The 22067-nt window shown below is 48.3% G+C and overlaps 1 protein-coding gene across 1 annotated transcript; it reads right to left on the reverse strand.

Annotated features, from left to right (window-relative positions):
• Positions 1–17658, reverse strand: ARL8B (ARF like GTPase 8B). Its single transcript, XM_071439289.1, has 7 exons — positions 17292–17658; positions 8278–8358; positions 7621–7694; positions 7103–7196; positions 6434–6501; positions 6137–6207; positions 1–4760 (listed from the first exon to the last, which is right to left on the reverse strand). The coding sequence occupies exons 1-7, from the start codon at positions 17412–17414 to the stop codon at positions 4711–4713; spliced, it is 561 nt and encodes a 186-aa protein (XP_071295390.1). The 5' UTR covers positions 17415–17658; the 3' UTR covers positions 1–4710.
• Positions 17659–22067: the final 4409 nt, after the last annotated feature.

A 22067-nucleotide genomic window follows, 5' to 3' on the forward strand; every position in this document is an offset into this window, starting at 1 on the left:
TGGTTTTCAACAACACTTTATTGAAGCACTTCAAAATTATCACAATGATACATGTTGCCTTTAACAGAATAAAACCTGTCATGTCATAATTAAAAGGCACTAATCCTGGCACAAAGGTCTACTTACCCACCTTCCACTGGGAGGGAAATAAAAACATCAAGTATTTCACTTCTCCTTTTACAGAGTATGTGCAAAAGCCCCTGTGAGTGCCATTCTGTGTTTGTCATTGGAGTGACACAAGGAGAAAGCCCCTGTTTCACCAAGACATGCTGAACAGCAGCAGCTGCAGCCCTGAAGCAGCAGAGCCCTCTCTCAAGGGTCATGCTCTGGTGAGACAAGTTCTGCACTCACATTTTGGGAACTAAAGCCCTGAAGCTCAGGCACTCACTCACATTATTTCTCCCTTAACATGATTCACTGTCCATGTCACCTTAGAAACACAGCACAATGTCCTGTTCTGCAGCCCTTTTGGGGAGCCACCCTGTCAGGTCAGTGCAGGAGCAAGGCAGGGGAGCATGTGGGCATGCGGGGGGAGCACAGTTCCTGCACAAAGCAAACCAGGACGTGCCACTGCACAGCCACAAACCACAAGGGAAACCTCAGGGACTTCAAAGCTTGATAATCCTGCTAAGCCATGCCTCAGGTTATTACAGATCCCTGCATAGCACTCCTAGATCCAACAGACAGACTGTTTAAGGCATTTTCTTTGGCCTTTACTTCTACCAGAAAGTGAAGATTATGCAGTTTGATATGTCAGCACCCAAAATCTTTCCAACCTGTTTCATCAAGATGCAAAGGGAAACCATAAATCATTGAGGAACTGGATTATTGGTTCCACAGATGACGGAACAGCTCCACATTTGTGCATCTTTCCTGTTGCCAGGTGGTGGGACAGAGCTGCTCTGTGCAGCTGCCCCTGGGTGATGGGAGCTCCCCTGCTCTGTAACTGCACTCTAAGGAAGCACCACCCACACTGAAGCTGGAGGACAGGGACACTCTAAGGAAACTCTGCTGCAGAGCTGTGGGGGCAAGCACAACCACTGCTCATCTCATCTCTGCTGCTTCAGGAGCACTTGCACTGAACAGAGCCACCATCAAGGGTTGATTTAAACCCTGAGAGCTGATTAAACCCCAGGACAGCAGAGTGCCCACACCCCACCAGGTCACACAGGCAGGACTGCTGTCCAGCTCCCAGCTATTCACCACCACACAGTGTCTGCCTTTTCACAAGAGCTGCTTTTCTTAACATGCCAACAGTCAAGACCTGCATCAGGGGAGTTTCAGGAGTATGTGACATAAATATGACTAAATTGATGTCAAATGCAATAATTTATGAAACTAAAATGCATCCTCAAAAGCAACTTTTGTGAAGAGAATGGGAAATTTGATCAGCCTCTATTTACGGTCCATGCTCCCTACAGAGCCTGAGACAAGTAATCCCTGTAAGATTACATTTCTAGAACACAGCTGCAGCACCCAAGTTCAGCAAACACCACTGCTAATGCCTGTGCTGGGCTCCACACCTTTATTAGGCCAGAAAAGATTTAATCTTGGACATAAAGTGCCAGATGAGTACTGTTTTCAGTCCCAGGCTGAGAAGGTGTTGAGAAGGAAACAATTCCTCCCCTTTTCAAAGAAAAGGTACCTGGCAAGTTACTCAAGGCCAGAAACAGAACAAGTGCAGCCACTCTGAAGGCTCCTTCCTGCCACAGCAGTGCCACAACAGCTGTGGAACCCAGCTGGGGCATTTGGGGAGTGTTGCAAATGTTCCTTTCAGAGCACACTCATCATGGGGGTTCCCGTGTCTCTCCCTGCTATTTACTCCTAGAAACAGAAAGTGGTACTGAGGTACCACATCAAGCAAAGAGCTGTGGGGTAGTTCATACCACAGCTGATTTACTGAATGACTGGTGCTGCTATCACACCAACCAGGCTGACAAGGCTTAGTGCACTAACACTGTTTTCACATTTCTGTCTGGAGACCTTTTACTTTGATTATGAACTGCAGGGAGCTTGTTTTGCATGCAGGAAACTCCCAGACATATGCACAGGATCTTCAACAGGTCACTAGTCCTTCCCACCAGCTGAGTTACACATGAAGGATGCTCAAAGACCTGCACTCAGGACTAAAAACTAACCTGACACAGCTCAGGAAGTCTGAAAGCTTACATGGAGACAAGCCTGAAATAAGACATCCAATTTCTTAATATTAATTGGAAGATACTGACAGACACTCCTATTAATTAATCAGTGTCCTAAGAGAAATTAATACAACAAAAACCTTTGGGAAGAACAATCAGTGAAACTTCAGATTAAAATCACAGCAAAGATTTTGTTCAAGACCTCAGTCAACAAAAGCCTCACTTTCCACTGAGCTAAGAATCCTTCTGCTTTAATTGGCAGTGAATGATCAGGCACTGCAAGATCTGACACTTGTGTAGAAAAACAAAGGTTTTACTCTAGGCTCAACACAAGAACCAAGCTTGCAGACACATGCATTTCTTTCTGTCCTGAAAACTGAGCTCCAGAAGGCTGCCCCTGCCTCAGACCCTGCAGCTGACCAGTGCTTTTCACACACATAAAAAAGCCCTACAATCTGCTCAGACTGACTATCCGAGCTTGCTCAGGTAAGGTGAGCAAGCCCCAGGCCTCAAAGGTATTTTTGTGAGCATTTCACTGGAATAGTTGAACCACAGAATATAAACCAGCTCAGGTATTTACCAATCCTTTCTTCCCCCACTGGAATCTTTGGCAGAGGAGACAAACATCCCATTGTGTTTTTCCATGATTTCAGCCACACCAACTCAAGTCAGGCAGTTAAGTGTCAATACAACCCTCAAAACATAAGTTTATTGAATAAAGCTGAAGAGCAGTAAACCAACATATGCATCCACCTAAATAAAAAAAAATCACGTATTTACAAAGTTCAGTAATTGTATAAGTTGTTCACATGCAGAGAGTAATGCACAGGTTAACAATTGGTAGTGTTTGGATGCCATAAATGCTGAAAGCAGTGAAGTAGATAAACACCAAACACATCAAGTTTAGCTATAGGCCAGTTAACTAAACAGTGACCTGGTCCCCCACAAAGATTCACACATTCTAGTTTAGTTTCCTCATGATAGGCACAAGCAAGTTTGCTAAATAAAAGTAACTGTAGCAGTTCTGCTGAACTCGGGACTACAGCAGCAAGTTAATACACTCTCTCGTCTACAGCACCAGAGTATGGATTAATTGAAACCATGCTTCAGAGAACTGAAAGGGGCCAGAAAGGTAAAATGTAACTTCAGACTGAAGGCAGGCAGCGTGTAGTGTCTGTGCAGCAGTGCCAGAGCTGGGACAGGACAGTAAGGCCGTGGCAGGCTGCAGTAACACTGGCTCTCAGAACAGAGGGGACAAGGCTGCTCCCAGCCCGGGGCTCCCAGGGATGCAAACCACGTGAGGTGAGGAGTCACACACAGTGTGAGGCAACACAAGCAGCTGCACATGGATCTGCACACACCAGGAGCTACACTGACACTGCTGGATGAACAAACCAGTCTCAACAAGGCTGTCCCTTTAAATATGCTGAAGTCACTGAGAAAGTAAAGCTACAGAAACGTTACAGTCTTGAGTTTATACACACTTCCCTAAGCTGCAGGAGCTAGTCAAGAGACAGGATCAATTCATTGGCTCTCTTGTGCTTTGACACAGCAAAACATTTCATTGCATGTGACAGGCTTTGCACGTGGTTACATCGAGAAAGCAGGCGGGTCTAGAGTTGTCACAATAGCCCAGGTATTCCATAGCACCAGGTGAAACTGTGCCCAGCCATTCCAGGAGCAGGAGAGACACTGACAATTACACACAGATTGTGCTAAAGGTCAACAACTGCCTCGATACAAGAGCATCAGTAATTTGGGTGTCATGCAGCTGCTCAGAATGCATGTTCTGGTTTCAGAGAGAGACCACGAGTATCTGGAGATAGAAAAATGTATTTGAACACAGCCTGATGTTCCTAGTGATTTGTTTTCATGCTGGAATACTCCAATTTTTGAAAGTTTGACAGAACAGTCCATTCCCATCCCCCACATAAATGTTAAACAGAAGCAACAGAATGATTTTAAACAGATGACTTTCCTAATTCATCACGAGAGTTTTCCTTTTCAAGTGACAGGATCTCAGCTGCAGATTAACGATGCTGATCTATGCCTTGTGCTCCCCTCTGCAAACAGTTTCCATTTCTCTGCTTACATACACACATCACATGCATCTGTGAGATCAATCAGTATCCCACAATTCACGCTTAAATGTTTTCTAACTACTGTATGTGGCATCTTACAGAATCTTAATGCTGTCAAGCATCAGCATCTTCAAGCCACTAAACACTAGAAATAAAACACTTGCTGAAAATCATATAAAAACCTGGCCCTGAAAAACCAGAACAGAGTGTACCATCGTAGTTAACATGGTAGAGATATTTCTTTAAAAAGCCCCCCCCACAACCCTCCCACCACAGATGGTTGTAAAATAAATATTTGTGCTGACTTTATCATGACAACTCTAGTTGTTTTGTGACAGAATAGGAATACAAGTCTTCAGCAGTGCACATGAGAAATGAACCGTGAAAAGGCAGATTCTTGATACAGGATTTTGGGGTAGTATCTCATTATGGAGGGAAGTGGACAATTGAGATTATGGCCAACTGGTACTGGAGATTCCAGGAAGACTTCAGCTTCTTCTAGATTTTGAATGCTGAATAAGCCACTGAAGCGTGATATCTACAGGGAGAGAGAAGAGAAGTTCCACATTCAAGTGTCTGTATTGGTATGAGTGGCAAGGCTTTGGAATTCCAGTGTCCCAAAAATGGGACAGGAATATCCCAAACCTTCTCTAGAGGGTGGCCCAGGGCAGATGAACACAATGATTTTCTGGATGTTTGCTGTCCATGCTTTGATCCTGTAACTGTTCAGCATCCTTTAGGTAACAATGGCAGGCACTGCCCCACACATCCTGCTTCCTCAGTTCAGTCCATTTCCAGGAATAAAATATTCCTTCATGGGACACATCACTGTGGCTCCAATAATTAATTTTAGATCAGCACTGCTCTCTTCAGCCAGCCTGCAGCTCCTGCTCAGATGAGAACCAAGCTGGTTTAGCCCTGTGGTACAAGGCATGGTGCTCCTCCCTGCCTGGAAGAGGCTCTCCTAAGGAAGGCAAAGGCCCTGCCTTTCCCTTGTTTAAAGTCTGTGTGGATCTCCACACAAGGGACTCTCTGCTTCCATCCAGCATGTCTGAACATTTAACTGATGCTAAGGTGACAGAGGCTTCTTGGAAGCCACAACTGCTCCACAGACTACTCCATTTTCCTAGAAAGAAGCTTCTTCCCCTATAAAGCCATCCTGGTATCCTTTAGAGCTTCTCCTGGGGGCATCACTCTGAAGCTTCCTCATCAGCAAACTCCTGTTACCCAGGCAATGCACCAGGGTTAATCCCATGGCAGCCATAGAAGGCATCAGGAAAAGGGTGGAAAGTGTTGTTAATTCTGTTTTCACTCAGCTGAGATTACTCAGTTTACTCACAAAGCTTATGGCAAATACCAGAGATTACAGGGCATGGTTTCTGCTTTGAACTCCAGAAGTTCTGAAGCATATGATGTCTGTGCCAGAAAAAGGCACTCTCTGGCTGCAGGGGACTGGCAGATGCCACAACACAAACTGCTCTGATAACATAGCAAGGGAAGGTGATTATTTCAAGGGAAATAATCTTGGGAAATAAACTTGAGACAAAACTTGCTGCAAGTACTTGGCATCCTGACCAAGTGAGGCAGAGGTGACAGCACCTGACAGAAGTAAAAAATCATTCAGGCCAAGCCAATGGACTAGTCAGCTCTTTCCTGCAAACTGACTGAAGAAAGGAGCAGATTTCACAGGGACTGGCATTTTTGGTAACTACAACCCCTAAAACTTTAACACCAGTCAGGCCTCCTCACTGCCATCAGGAGTTATACTGAATTTAATCCATGCACTCACACACTGGTCTTTGATTTGTTCCTGGCTTCCTGAAGACAAGAAGTTTGTGTTTAAGAACTTTAAATCCCCCCAGTCCATCCTCTGACAGCACTTCATAATTCTCAGGAGTTTGGGTTAATAGTTACCTATATTATCTTTCTCTTTGCAAGAAATTGAGTAGCAGCAGATTTCTCTGTCCTGAATAGCAGCAAGATTCCTAGGAAAGAGAGCACATGTCAGCACACATTTCACTGACACAAGGGATCTTACTGACAATCTGAGCTGCTGCTCCTCCCCTTCCCCACACAACTTGTTCTGTACAGTATTCAGTTACCTGCTGTTGTTGGGTTTTCCACTCATAAATGTGAGCTTCCTGATCTAATAACAACCCCATGTACATGAATTTATTAAGAGAAATGTTTCTTAGCAAGGGTTAGACTTACATCTTTTCAATTAGCTGTTTCTCATCCAAAGCATTAGGAAGGTCTCTCTTATTTCCAAGTACTAGAACCTGAAATCCAGAGAAGGAAATGGTTGTGGCTTTGCTTAAAAAAAAACCCAAACAGACAAAAACCCCAAACAAAACCAGAAAACCAACAAACTTTAGGGGAGTCTCATGAGCAGTCTGCATCTGCCTATTAAATGTAATGGAATGAGATATTCACAGTTAAACCAGATCAAGAAAGAAGAGTGACATAGTCACAGGGAAAGAGGGGGTACAAATAAACTGTTCTGTGCAAAGAGCAAGCAAGAGAATACATCAGCTGATAAATCTGAGAATATTTGCAGCATACTCATTGAGATTCCCCAAATGTACTCTACACTTCTGTACTACACTGTGGTTAACCTTTAGTCAATGGCACAAACTCATACTGTGGAATCCTCTAAACTACTGCTTCAATTGCATTTATTATGTTTTGTGAGCACTGAGTGAAATAAGACCACTGAAGGTCAAAAATTGGTTTAAGGCACTAGGGGCAGGCACTGTCCATGCTTATACTGACCAGTAAGGTTGGGCCTTATAATTCAGAGTTCAAGGCAGATTTCAGAGTTGCTCAAGTGATGCACATTCCTCAGAGACATTTAATGGTGTTTAAGGTGATGTTACTTACAGGGATTCCTTGTAACTGGGGCTTATCTAGAAGATTGTGCAGCTCATTCCGAGAGGCTTCTATTTTGTCACGATCTGCAGCATCTACCATGTAGCTTTAAAGAGAATTTCAGGTTAGGTCAGTGACACTGAGCTCCTACAGAAACATCACTCTTTTTTTTTTTTTTTTTTCCTTTTACACTGACAGCTTTGGGCACATTCAACAAGGCTTTCAAAAAAGGACTTCTGAGCAAAGAATTTAGTTCTTTAAAAAAAGTTCTCTAAGACCAGAGCAGAAGGAAGATGCTTTGAGTTAGCACTGCCACCCAGTTCAGACAGGGAGGAGTTAGTACTCCAGATCAGACACTGATAAAATAACCCATCCTGAGCCCTGAACTGAAGGGTGAACAAGGTCAGTGTGGTTGCAGTGCAGGTTCAGAACCACAAGGAGAACTAGAGAGTGAGGCATGCAGTGTTAGGGAGGCTCCCAGAGAAGAGAAGGCCGTGTGAAGGAAGCAGAGCTGAAGGAAGGACACTTACACAATAGCATTAACTCCTCTGCAATATCGCTCCCACATGCTCCGGAATCGGGGCTGCCCTCCTATATCCCAAATCTTAAGGCAAGGGGAGAAAGACAATTTAGCCATGCACTGTGTTTAAACTTGTCAAGCAAAGATAAGACAAGAAATCACTACAGTTTTTCCTTTCTCCTTAAGCAGCTGCTTGACCCCTCCCATGTTTAAACAGGAATAACCCCTTGCACAGCTGCTCAGAGCTTAGGGCCCAGCAGCAGGAGGTGCAAACTGGAGCACCTTGCACCAGATGTAAGAACATCATCCTGTGTATGAAGGTTACATACTGAGCTACACAAGAAAACACAATGTATTCACTTAAAAACCCTTCCCCTAAGCAAACTGATGAGCAGGAAAGCAGCATCTCTGGCCCTCAAACACTCAGATCTAAGCCAGACAGCATTATCACAACAGTGCTTTAACTAGTCCATGAACCTGGGAATCACACACAGATTCTCATTTCAGAAACTCCATAAATAAACATAAATGTCTTCTTAAGCTACTCGACAGATTTAGCTGAGCCTCTTCAGTGTTCTATATTTGTCTCAAGGCTGGAAGCAAAACAGAGCAAACACGTAAATTTCAAACCAGAACCTAAAGGAAACAGTCAACAATGGCAACATACCTTTATTGTAACATTACCCTTTGTAACTTTCCTCATGTTGAAGCCCACAGTAGGAATCATATCTTCACTGAATTGACCTGACTGGAAAAAGAAGAAAAGAGAAAGTTAAATTTAGTGCTTATCTGACACAACTGGTTTACATAGTAAAATATCACAAGCTTTTTCTAACCATTCACCTTCCAACTGAAGGTTTTACAGCCAAGAAGTCGTGGATGTTAAATCCATGTGTACTGGAGCTTGTGTGAAGTCAGACAACTCGTTTCTTACAAACACTGAAATCGTTTCTCAAGCCTTGAGGCAGCCAGGGGAGCAAAGTCACCTGGGAAAGAGCTTTGCACAGCTTAAAAGATGGACAGCCAGGGCCAGGGGAGAAGGAGCCATTCACCTCCTTCTGCTGGAGCCAAGCCTGCCCGTCGGGATCTCCCACTTACCTGGGAGCTAGAAATTTCCAGAAGGGCTCCCTCTGATGCAAGCTGCTCTCTGGCCAGCCTTGGCAGCAATAAATCACTCCTGTGGAGGAAGCCTCCAACCCACAGGTATGGGGTGACTCCCTGAGGAGTGTGAAAGGCTGCAAAGTGGAAGGACGGGCCGGGTCAGCTTCCTGCCAGGCCAGTGTCCAACATGTGCAGCAGTGGCAAATGCAGCTCCAGAGGATCTGAGCTTGTTTCCAACAGCACTCCCAGCTGGGACAGAACTGCTGCAAACAGCACTGCACTGGAGAGCCTCTCCAGTGGCAGATGTTTGACTGTCTGTAACACTTCCATCTGCAGCAGCTTGAGAGCCAAGTTCCCAGCTATCTCCTGCAGCCATAACAAGAGTTTCTAACGCTACTACAGATTTCTCCCTTGGCTGTTTGGCAGAAGGTGAATCAGCCACAGTGGCCATTATGAAGCTCACTACATCCATTATGTGTAATAGAACCAGACAGTCAAGCACATTTGGAAAAATTAGGGTTGATCCCAAAGCATTCAGTTGTTTAATTAGGGTTTGGTATCACAGCAGCAAAGTCTGCATCTCGCCCCTGCCACTGGCCAGAGAAGTTCCCTGGGGTTCAAAGCCTTTTGGGATCTCTGAAGCATGCACACCACCCAGAGTTAGGGCCTGACTGCCCTCAAGCTGCACAGAGCAACTGAGCCTGAGCATGAGCCTGAGCATGAGCCTGAGCTGGCCACGAAGGGCAGCAGCTCCTGGCTCGTATCAGGAACAGTGTGGGCAGCAGGACCAGGGCTGCACGAGGAGCCTGGGTCAGACCCTGCAGCACTGCTTCAGAAGCCACTGTACCCCTTCTGGCAGCGTGGGTGCCCAATGGGAATGCCAGTCCAGGAAATGCCCATTCCTGCCCGAAATGCCAGGGCCTGAGCTGCCCAGAGTGACCAGCACAGCTCAGAGCCCGTGGTCAGCTGTGCTGCCACGCCTGGGGCAGCTCAGCTCAGCTCCTCAAACCCATCTTGCCTCTGAAGGGTCACTTGCCAGTTGCTCAAGCACCACAGCATTCCTGCCTCCACATTCCTACCTCCACAGTCACACCCCACACCCACAGCTCCTATCCCAGCGTCTCCCAAGCACTCCCTGAGCCTCCATCTCTGTGCTGCTGAGCCTTACCCCAGATGCTGCCAACTATTCCCACTCAGATCCTTCCAGAGCTGTTCTTATCAATAGGAACACATTCCAGGAACCTCCTGGACTCATCACCTCCCTGCTGGGTTTATTTCCAGCAGACATGTGGGAAGCTGAGGTGCCCTATGAGAACAAGGCCTAGCCACAGTGAGACTTCTCCAGGCAGCTTAAGGAGGATTTTGGTGCCTCTTCATCCTGGCCTGGGTGGTCTAGAAGAGACTCCCACAGGGATATCTGCCTTGTTGGCCTGATTCCCACCCATAAACCACCTTATCATGATCCTCATCAAGATCTAGGCTGCCCAAACCCTCCCTGCCCATCCCTGTGAGGGTTTACAGCCCTCCCTTGCAGCACTCCCTGTGCCAGTCATCCCACTAATTGCAGTACCCATTTCATGCTCTCCCACTGCTCTTTCAGGTCCCAGATTCCTGCAGATTGGAGCAGCACTTCATTTGCCACATCTTTAATGTAATGTTGAAATTACTGTGACCCACCACAGGGAAACTTTTACGGAATCTTCAGGAAAGCTGCTGCATCTGATTCCTTCCCAAGTGCTCACTACCCACGCTGCACATCCCCTAACTTGTTTTGACTTGCTTAAAACCTCAAACCCTTAAACCTGCAGTCGCTCAGTTGAGTTTCAGCTGTTCTCTGCTTTGCAGAGGGATGATCCAGAGCTGATGAACACATGGGTCAGCTCAGGTCTTCATTTGAAAGACGTTCCCCTGATATGAGTGTGGGTGTTCCTCTGCTCACTGGACCCAAAGAAAGCTATTGGAAGTCCCCTTCTCTTTTAAGACAGGTCAAAAATTGGTTAAAACTATTGTAAAGGATTTTAGCAGCAGACAGTGATCTCCTTTGATGGATTCTGCTACCACATTCAACTGCCTTGGCCCAGAAACTGTTCTCTACACTCAGAATTTAGAGGGCTTTTGTTTACTACCTCCTCAGAGGAAAAAAGCCAGGAATTCAGCTTCAACTCAGAGCATTCATATGCAAAAACTACTCGAAGAGCAGCACAAAAGGAACATACTTTTACTAGCAGTCACTTGGTTTGAATCAGCCTTCCCTCCCAGAGCAAAGTACTCGGTGCTATGCCTGTGTGCTCACAAGAAGATGCTTTCTCCTTCTAAAGCACCAGCTTTAAAACAAGTGTGATATGCACAGCACTATTTTCAATTCCCGATGTTCCCGATGGGAAAGCCTTTGGCTGTTGTCACACACAGCAGCGCTGCTCCAACACTCCTCAAGGACAGCAGCCTTGATTTCAGCCCTGGAGCCCACCCCAGCAGGCAGCCCCTGAGCTCCCTGCAGGCTCCTGGAAGGGCAGGAGCTGTCCCAGCAGGGATCCTGCTGGAAGCCCCAGCCCCGAGGTCTCACAGACCACGCAGCACCAGCACAGCACCAGCACAAACCGAAGGTCACCAAACAAAGTTAATTCCAAGCCTGTGGGAGATAAGGGCCAGGGAGACTAAACAGAGCCGATTTCAGAGGCCACATGCACAAAGAGCCCCCAGAACTAATCCTTCAGCCTCCTGGTTGGAGAGATGCTCCCTTCAAAGCTCCTGGAGAACCCAAACATGAGATTTTAGTGCAGCATGAACCCACTTGCCCAGATGAGTACTTATTATTCAGAGCAGCAAAACTGCATCCAGACTGAACTAAGGGACTTTATTCCATGGATCAGTTTGGGTTCAGCTCACCTTGTATGCGTGGCAGCAATAAATCACAGACTGCAGCATTTCTGAACAAGCCAGCTACAGGTACAGCTCATTTCCCAGAGGAAAACTTTGGACAAGTGACAACTTGTCATCCCCTGACATTCCAGAAGTGTATAAAGGATGCAAGTTTGGTCCCTTTTATAATTTAATTAATATTACAACAACCTTATTAAACCTACCATTTCCAGTTGTCTTGAGTCAAACCATAAACCAAACAAAACACATTTGGGTTTCTTCATCTGCCTCTCCGAAACCATAAGCTACAGCCAGAAACTCAAATTCCAGGCAGTTATGGAATAATAGAGTGGTTCCACTTGGGAGGAACCTCAAAGCCCATCCAGTTCCACCCCCTGCCATGGGCAGGGGCACCTTCCACTACCCCAGATTGCTCCAAGCCCTGTCCAGCCTGGCCTTGGACAGCTCTAGGGGCTGTCAGCCCCCTAAGCAGCTTGATTCTGATTCCACAGTCTGCACAAGGACATTGTTTGTATCATCAGAGAAGGTCAGGGCAGCCTTTAGTTTGCATCTCATAAAGCTGACATGATTCACTACTGTTATGGGACCAATTTCTTCATAGGAACTTTGCTATCACACAGGAAAGATTGTTTTATCTTTAATCATAATACTTTACATCCAGCTAGATGAGATCACAAACAAGCTTAACCAAGTAGGAGACAACACCACTGGAGTATGGAATCCAGCCAGGACACTCCCAATCCACCTGAACCAGAATATTACACTAAACCCTGCTGCTCATTCCTAAAAATTTCTTTCTTTTCGCACTAAGAAAAAATGCTGCATGTCTCCAAAATGTCTTCTTAAAAAAATTATTTAAAAAGCAGTGCAATTTTAGCATTATATCAAGCTACCCCTACACTAAGCCTCCTCTGCAACACTCATAGCCTCAACCAAGCAGTGCCTCATAAATGGACAAATCAACTTTCTACAGTCCAGCTTCCTTCTTTAGGAAATGCTTCAGCTTTCCAGCCACTTGTGATCATGACCAGAAGCCTGAACTCCAGACTAGAAACTTCAATCCCTGAAAGGCTTCCCAACAGCACTTCCAGGAATGATTCCAAAACGTGGTATATGACAAGAAAAGGCATTTTTATTTCCCCGGCCCTGAGTTTAATTGAATATTTAACAGGACATGGACTGCTTAGCAAATACCTACCATAAAGAAGGCATATGTCTGTCTAGAAGGCAGTCAAGTAAGAGCTCAGGACATTTCATGTTTCTGATAGTCAAGAAAAATGTCCTTATCCAGATGTTACCACTTAAAGCTCTGCCATTGCTTACAAAGTGCTCTACAGGAACTCAGAACCAAGATGGAAAAAGGAGATTCTGATTTCAGTCATCTGTTTTAGCCCATCTAGGGTACAGCCAGCAGGACCTCAAAGAAAGGGTCTGAGTCACCTCCTAGGAGCTTTATTAGCTAATGAAGTGATGCAATGCATTTCAAGAGACTTCTGCCATTAAGAAACACTTCAAATATTATCAGCCTTCTCCCTTAGCCATGGTGTGTATGAAGTGACAACACACGGGATTTATGGCCTACCTGGGTGGTTCAAAAGGCATTAAAACAGCAGTGGAGCTCTTTGGAGCAATATTTTTCTGCACTTCTCTGGTGTGACTTCAAGTCAAAGTTACTTCTAACAGTCATGAGAACAGAAGGAAGTTGCAGCTCCCAGCTGGCCAAACGAATCTTTCTTTGAGAGGCACTTCAGGAATTGCCTCTCTCTAGAAACCACAGTCTCATTCCAACACTTGCCAGATATTCCAAAGTTAAAAAACCAACCACACTAATTCAGGCTCTGACACAAATCCTAAAGAGGGACCTTATTTACCCTGTCACTACAAACAGGTTGAGTTTAGCTCTTTGAGCCTAATAACTGTATCAGAAAAGTCCAACTTCTCCCACTCCTCCAGATCTCTGCTCACTGACTATCAGGCTAATGAGCTTCAGTGCCAAACACCTGGAGCAAGGATCAGCCTACCAGGCGTCAGGAAATACTTCTACAGAAACACCAGCGCATGCCACTCTTCCATGCAATAGGCTGCAGGGGTGGGTGCCCCGTTGTCCCCTGGCTGCAGGGGTGCCCCATTCTCCCCTGGCTGCAGGGGTGGGTGCCCCGTTGTCCCCCGGCTGCAGGGGTGCCCCGTTGTCCCCCGGCTGCAGGGGTGCCCCGTTGTCCCCCGGCTGCAGGGGTGGGTGCCCCGTTGTCCCCCGGCTGCAGGGGTGGGTGCCCCGTTGTCCCCCGGCTGCAGGGGTGGGTGCCCCGTTGTCCCCCGGCTGCAGGGGTGCCCCGTTCTCCCCTGGCTGCAGGGGTGCCCCGTTCTCCCCTGGCTGCAGGGGTGCCCCGTTCTCCCCAGCTGCTGGGGTGGGTGCCCCGTTGTCCCCCGGCTGCAGGGATGGGTGCCCCGTTGTCCCCTGGTTGCAGGGGTGCCCCGTTCTCCCCGGCTGCAGGGGTGGGTGCCTCGTTGTCCCCCAGCTGCAGGGGTGCCCCGTTGTCCCCTGGCTGCAGGGGTGGGTGCCCCAGTGTCCCCCAGCTGCAGGGGTGCCCCATTGTCCCTGGCTGCAGGCCTGCAGGGCTGTGGGCAGGCTCAGCTTACTTGAGTCGTGTTTCAGTGGCCTCACACGGCCCCAGCAGCCCCTTGTGCTCCCCTCAGCAGCACAGCCGTGGCTCTCAGCTCCAGCTGCCAGGCTGAGGGAATGGCCAGGAGCTGCAAACACCACCAGATCCTGCAGAGGCTGTAAATAATGGGCATTTCCAGGGCTCGGCTCGGGAGCCGACAATTCCACATGCGATCCCGGGATGACGTGCAGTTTCTCTGAAGAAGGGCCACAGGCCATCCACATTATTGAAATTAGGACCAGGAAGAAATGATATCCTCCCTTGTGAGCAAGTTTACTCACACACATGGAAAACTTATGCTTAATATCTAATTAGAGACAGTGACTAATGCAGAGCCTTAGAAAAGCAGAAGCTGCATTAGCTGAATCCAGCTCTAACGAGATTTCACTGCTAACATTGGGTTTTAAACCTCCTCATCAAACTGAACACAGGAGGGTTGGTTGGGGTTAGAAGGGACATTCAAGCCCATCCAATGCCACCCCTGCCATAGCAGGAACACTTTCCACTATCCCAGGCTGCTCCAAGCCCTGTCCAAGCTGCCCTTGGATGCTTCCAGGGATGCAGGGGCAGCCACAGCTGCTCTGGGCATCTGTGCCAGGGCCTGCCCACCCTGACAGGGAAGGATTTATCCCTAATATCTCATCTAACCTCTCCATCTCTCAGTTCAAATCCATTCCCTCTTGTCCTCTCTCCAGGCCCTTGTTTAGCCTGATAACAAATCAAGTGTCAGTTTACACTGGAGGAATAAATGTGATCAAAACCCACCACCAATCTAGAAAAGGATTATTCTAGACCTGGACTGTCTGCCTCTCCTGGCCTGTCCACTTCAGCAGCAGTCAGGCCTTGTACCAGCTTCCCTGTGTAACTGGTAGAGTTTTCCCTCTAGTTCCATATGCCTGCTTGGATGGGCAGAGATTACATTAGACATTTATATTAGATTAAACTCGCTGTTGTCAGACTGGCAGCAGCCCTTTGCTGGGCAGCACACAACCTCCTGAGCCACACCAAGCTCCTGGTGAGCACTCCAGCCTTTAGAGCTGTCCTACAGGACATCTTGCTGTGTCATTCCTTTCATTTCAGTTTTGAGGAATCCCAACAGCCTCCTCCACCCAAACCATTAACTGGCCTGCAGAGAGCAGTTGTTCTTTCCCTGCACTCATCCCCAGATGCAGACTCTGAACTAAAGTCAGTCAAGGAAGCAAATAAGAAAACAGCTCTGCAACTGCACTGTTCTAAAAAGTGATTTTGCACTGGAAACTGAAACTTATGCCATTATTTTGTTTAAACCAATAATACAGACCTGGGCAAACCCTTTCCCTCTGCTTTTTTTGTGTAAAGACTCACTAGATTTCCTAATTAAAAACTTCAGAAATGTGACCTGATGCTTCCAAACTAAACCAGCTAAGGAGGCTGTGTCAGCACGCCCAGCAGCTTCCTCCTTGCCCGGGGTTTTGCAAGGCTCCCTGAATGGCACTCACTCAGATAAATGCCTGGGTGTGATCCTAACATGTGGTTGAAACCTTGCAAGATTCAACCCCCGCACAGGAGGTTGGAAACAGACTCCAGCTTTACTTAGGGAAACTTCTCCCACTGGAGACAACTTAGATGGACTCAACTGATGTGCAGCTACTGCAGCTCTGAGTTTCACAGGTTACTCCCCAAACTCGTGCTGCTGCTACTATACAGAAGCAAAGCATTTTTTGTCAAGTGCCATCACCAGGAGGACTCCAGAGGATGAAAAGCCTCCCCAGAGCCCCCAGCTGCAGAAACACTCCAAGCAGTACCAGCTCAGCAGCCACAGATTGAGGCTGTACAACCCTCTCAGAGTTCCATTTCTACAAATCCAAGCGCAGATGTATTGGCAAAGTGTGAAAAAAAAGGCTCCTGGCATTCCTGGGTTACTCCAGCAACTTTTAGCTGACAACTAGTCAGAAAAGTTACCTTTCATGAAGTAACCCATTTTCCATGATCATCAGGAGCCCACTGAGTGCTCACACCTGAGCTACACGAGGGCTTGGTTATGGTTTGCCAGGATGTTTGTCAGTGTGCAAGGATGATACATAACTGAAAGAGAATGAAAGTCCTTTTCCCAGCCACTAACTCATTCAACTGGCACTTAAATAAATACATTCTTACAAGTATTCCATGGTGCTAAGGACACAGCCTCAAAAGCCAAGAGACAAGCTGAAGGTGTGCTCACTCTAAAGCTGGAGACATCAGCCTTCTCATTCTAGGTGCACTGCACTCAGGTCACTCACACTCCCTAAAAAACCAAGACACCCTGGCTGTCGATTTCAGGAGCTGCCAAAGTCCAGCTTGTCTCCTGGAATGTTTTTCATCCCAGAAATCAGCAGAGCAGGGCACTGATGAAGCTGAACACGCCATTTAGGCAAAGCCACTCTTTATCTCGCTCAACAATGGAAAAGCTTCGTGTAGGAGTATTCCCACACCCTTCCTTTACCTGCTCCAGGCACATCACCAGATCAGCAGGCCCCAGTGCTGATGGGCTGCTGATGGGCTTGTGAGCTGTACTTCTTAGCTAAGTTACACCTTAGGAGAAAGGAGATTATTTGATATGGGTTCCAACAATCGATAAGCAAATATTTGAGAGGAGAACCGTGAGTAGGTGCTAACACTTAAATGATTTAGGACAACCGAAAAGCAGTCAAAGGGAGGCGGCAGCTGAAGACACACAATGTTATCTCCACATCTGCTAACAGAGCCCCGCCACACCGACACCCTGACTGAAAGGCGCCTTCCGAGCCCGCTGTGGGCCGAGCCTGCTGCGGGATCGGTGGCCCCGCGGGTCCCCAAGGGTTTACGGAGGGCCGGCGGCCCCCGAGGCTCAGCCATCCCCCCCAGCGAGGGCTCACACGCTGCTCCCCGCGGCCCGGCTCGGCTCCATCCCCGCGGCCCGGTCCGGCCCGGCTCCATCCCCGCGGCCTGGTCCGGCCCGGCCCGGCTCCATCCCCGCAGCCCGGCCCAGCCCGGCTCCATCCCCGCGGCCCGGCCCGGCCCGGCCCCCGCCCGCCCCGCTCACCGCGATGACGTTGACGAAGGTGGTCTTGCCCGAGTACTGCAGCCCCACCAGGGTCAGCTCCATCTCCTCCTTCCAGAAGAGCGAGCGGAACCAGTCGAGCAGCCGGGACAGCAGCGCCAGCATCGTGGCGGCGGGCGGGCGGGCCGGGGGCGCTGCGGGCCGGGCCGGGGACGCTGCGGGTCGGGCCGGGCGATGGCTCCGGCGGGCCGGGACGCTGCGGGCCGGGCTGTGCCGTGCCGGGCCGGGCTATGCCGTGCCGAGCCGCGCTGGGCCGTGCCGGGCGCTGCTCTCGGCCGCTCCGGGACAGCCGCGCTCGTCCGGGCCCGGCTCCCCCCGCCGCCCTCACGTGACGCCGCGGTCACCCGGCCCCGCCGGCCCCGCCCCGCCCCGCAGCGCCCCCTGGCGGCCGGAGGACCCGAGGCGGGAGAGGGCGGGGCGGGACGGGGCCGCCATGTTGGGTGTGGTGAGGAGGGTGTGACACACCTGAGCCGCCATGTTGGGTGTGGTGAGGAGGGTGTGACACACCTGAGCCGCCATGTTGGGTGTGGTGAGGAGGGTGTGACACACCTGAGCCGCCATGGTGGGTGTGGTGAGGAGGCCTGTGTCACCCCGAGCCCGCCATGGAGCGGGGCAGGCAGTGGTGACACCCCTGAGCCCACCATGGAGCAGGCTCTGCCCTGCCCTCTCCATCAAAGGCTCCATTAGGTTGGGGAAGACCCCCACAGCCACCAAGTCCAACACCACCTTGTCACCACATCCAGTCATTCCTCGGACACCTCCAGGGATGGGGACTCCACCACCACCCTGGGCAGCCCCTTCCAACACCTGACCACCCTTTCCATGAAGAAATTCCTCTTGATGTCTAACCTGAGCGTCCCCTGGCACAGATTCTGTCTGTGTCCTATCGTCCTGTGTCAACCCTCACCCCTCATGTGCCATCCCTGCGGTGCTGTGAGGGCCCCTCATGGCCACCCACAAATCCAATCCCAGTTTGCAGAGGAATTAGGATTAAAAAAACTTCAACTGCAATATTCCCAGTTAACCCAAGTGAAATACAAAACCTTTTTGTGCCCACAGAACTTCCAAAACCAAAGGGACAAGCCACTTCACCTCATTATTCCTAACCTCACATAAACCACATGTTCTCCAGAAGTTTTTTGCATGGACTTTGTTAAACTGATTTTCTGCTTGAGCCAAATAAACTATAAGTAGTAGATAAATAGGTAACACTGACCAAACCACTCCATTAGGTGCATTTATAACTTAGTTGAGGTCACTTTAGTTTCCAGCCAGGAAGCACTTCCGAGTGGAGTTGAAGGAGTAGCATGCATTGCATGGACTTTTTGGGTGATTCACCAGGGTTCTTGTCACTGTAACTGGGGTTATTTCAATTCGCAGTCAAAGTAAGCCCAAATTCACAAATGTTGTGGCTCCAGCTCCGTGGGGAGTTACACAGTGGCTTGTGCACTGTGAGGCCAGGCAGAAACAAATGGAGAGGTAGCAGAAAAAAAATCACAAGGAACCTACAGGATGGTACTAACTGGTGTCTGCTCACAGGGCCTTGCACAGGAGGTGCAGCGAGTGCTGCATGCAGAGAATAAATCCCATTTCCATCCCTCCTCGGGCTCACGAGGCTGGGGAAGGCACTGCCTCAAATGCCAGAGCTCTGCCACACTGAAATGAGGAATTCCCAGCTCCCCAGCGGCAGGGAAGGCATTTGTGCCTGTGCTTTTCCACCCCAAAAGACGGCTTTCCTTTGTATCCATAAAAAAAAGCCAACTAACATACTCCTTCCAATTAAGCTGAGATATGAACTGCACTCTGAAAGTTCTTAATGCATTCTCTGGTTCATTAACTCAGAAAATTTCATCCCATGGTTAGCCCTATCAGAGAGGATGGAATGCCTGCCACCAATTAGTTCTAATAACGAGCTAAGTTGTGCACAGATTTCAGAGCCTGTCATTAGTATGAGAAAATAGGACAGCTCCTCTCAGAGCAGAATATCTCACTGCCCGTTCCTTTAATTTGTCTCTGGCTGACGCCTCCTCCCACAGACAAAGGAGCTAATTGATTTGATGAGTTACAGATCCTGCTGTGTGGCACCTCCCCTACTGCCCAGCGAGGAGCTGCAGCCAAAACACAGTGACAATATTGCTCCGAGCTTCTGCTCTCCTGCTCCTTCACAGTCAGTCCATGCGCTAAGGAGGCAAACACATGCCCTGGTAGTGCCCTCTGCTCCTTTGGGTGCTGATTTTCTCTCAGGGATCCAGCTGGGTTATAAAATGTTATAATATAAAATTATGCAAATTTTAATAATTTATATATTTATATTGTATATATAAAATAGAGTAAACATTATATAAATATTTAATATATAATAATTATATATTATGTATAATAAATAATATATAATTATTATAATAATTATATATAATATATTATATAATTATATATTTAAAATATATAATATTTATATATGAATTATCTACTGTTCTATAATAATATAAATTATATATTATTTAAATATGAACTATTAATATAGTAATTAATAAATTGATAATGATATTATTCATATACTAATTTATGAATTAATAAAGTTAAAATTTCTATAAATTTATATTATATCAATAATATAAATAATATAATTTATTATAAAATAGATAATATTTTAATTTAAGAATATAAATTATGTGAAGTGTAATAATATAAAAATGTTATAAAATGTCTTAGAGACTGCGGGTGCCTCCTAGGTCAGGATCCTCCCTTTTGGAGGGAGGGAGAAGCTTTTGGATCTGGGGAATCTGAGGGCTGTGAGGACAAACGGGAGCCTCACTGTGCAGTGCCAGCAGGCAGCTGGGGGCTCTCTCCAGCTCTGCTCTTTCAAGGCTCACTGAAAATAATATCAAAAGAAACGGAGGCAGATGATAGCAGATACAAGATATGTGTCTTCTTATGTTACAGGCTCTTAAAGGAAAGGGTAAGATTAGTGATCACCTCTGGAGAGATGGACATTAAATAGCTGGTTCCTAAACCTGCCACAGCCTGTAAGTGTCCTCCTGTCATTTTATGCAGCATTTTTGGTACTGCCACAGCATAAACAGTCATTAAATAACCCGAGGAGGCAAAGGTAGGATTTCTCTGTGTCTTCCTCACTTCTTCCCTGAAAAAATAAACGTGTCAGTTGTGCTGTTACTGCTTGAGCTAAACCAGAAGCATTCCTTTGCCATGAAGAGTGAGACGCACCATGAAAATTAAACCATAACTTATTTCCTCAGAGGTGTTTGCAGGCTGCCAGCATGCCATAAAATCCTGCCTCTTTCTGCAGCCCAGGAAAGCACCAGGTGGGGAGGAGAGGGGAGGGAGGTGGCAGGGAGGGCAGCCCAGCCCAGCCAGGGCAGCAGCGTGACTCCTGCGCGAGGCCTGACGTGAGCAGCAGGATCTCATTTCCCAGCGCCACGGGATCGCAGCCCTGCAGCAGGGTCGGGTGTAACTCAGGGGGTGCACGCTCGGACACCGAGGTGTCTCCAGGACTGCCTGCAGGTGAGCCCAGGTGAGAGTCCTCATCCCAAGGTGCCCTGCTATCAGCTTCATCGGGAGGCACCGCTCTCCACACACCTCCTTCACCTTGCAGCAGTCCCCAAGGCTGGAAACGTGGCAGCTTGGTGGCTGGCAAGCTGTGCAAGTGTCTGTCACTGCCAGGGAAAATATAAATGATGGCACTCACTTCAGCATTTTGGTTTCGTAGGTGCTGGCAAACATTCCCCAGCAGGAGCTGCTGCATGCAAGTGATGACCTTTAGGAATGCTGGCATCTCCCAGTGCTGAAGGAGCAGGAGCATGAATCAGCAGAAGGAAGCAGGGGAAAAAAGAAAAAAAAGATAGTTAAAAAGGAGCCTGCTGTTAGCAGTAAGTTAAATAAAATTCTCCTGGTCCTCCAGTCAGATTTATTAGCAGTGACCTTGGCACTTGCAGAGCCCCCTGCACAAAAGCCAGGCCCACGCTTGCAGATTTAGTGCACAGTCAGGGCCTTGGCCAGCCCAGTCACCACATTTCACCCTTTCTGTGATTTAGATTTTCAACCTACAAGGAAACAAACCTATTCTTCCAGCCTAAGCACAAACAGCCTCCAAGTGAGGCTCTGAAAGGTGGGCACAGAGCCCTGGGCTCCAGCTCTGCACAGACACCTGTATGAGCAGATTCAGGGGGAGCAGCACCTTGGGAAGGCCACAGCAGGGACTCCTTGGTTAGACTGAGCCAAGAGCTGCCCAGCAGGGACCATGTGCATGGTGCCAGGCCAGGGGAGGCATTTCTGCAGCCTCTGCTTTGGGGTAGAGCTCCCTCCCAGCTGCCAGGCAATACCCAAACAGTGCTGCAGCCCCTCTCCCCACAAGCCCCAGTGCCCACAGTCCGGGCTGCCCTGTGTATTTCAGTCCCACCAGGAGTTGTGCAGCTCATGCCCATCAGCCATGGCCCCTGGGCACACCCTGGGCACCACCCAGGCTACGGAGCTGCTCTGAACCCAGCAGCATGGCACTGAGCCTGCCTGTGCAATCCCGTTTATTCCAGTCAGGATTCTCTGCCTGCTGTCAGACTCTGCCACAGCACCAGGACCAGCCTGAGCCACGGCTCTGGGTGCTGCCCCTGCCTCACTTATCCCTTCCCACCCTGGGAAATGGGATTGTGCCTGGCACAAAGGTGATGCGTCCCAGTTTCTGCACAGCTTGTCCCCAGAAGGAGCCCTCTCACTGTGAGAGGCACGGGAAGAACCCCAGCAGAG

The sequence above is a fragment of the Agelaius tricolor genome, unplaced genomic scaffold, assembly GCF_023055355.1.
Source record: "Agelaius tricolor isolate 1412-34295 unplaced genomic scaffold, bAgeTri1.0.p SCAF_14, whole genome shotgun sequence".
NCBI lineage: Eukaryota > Metazoa > Chordata > Aves > Passeriformes > Icteridae > Agelaius > Agelaius tricolor.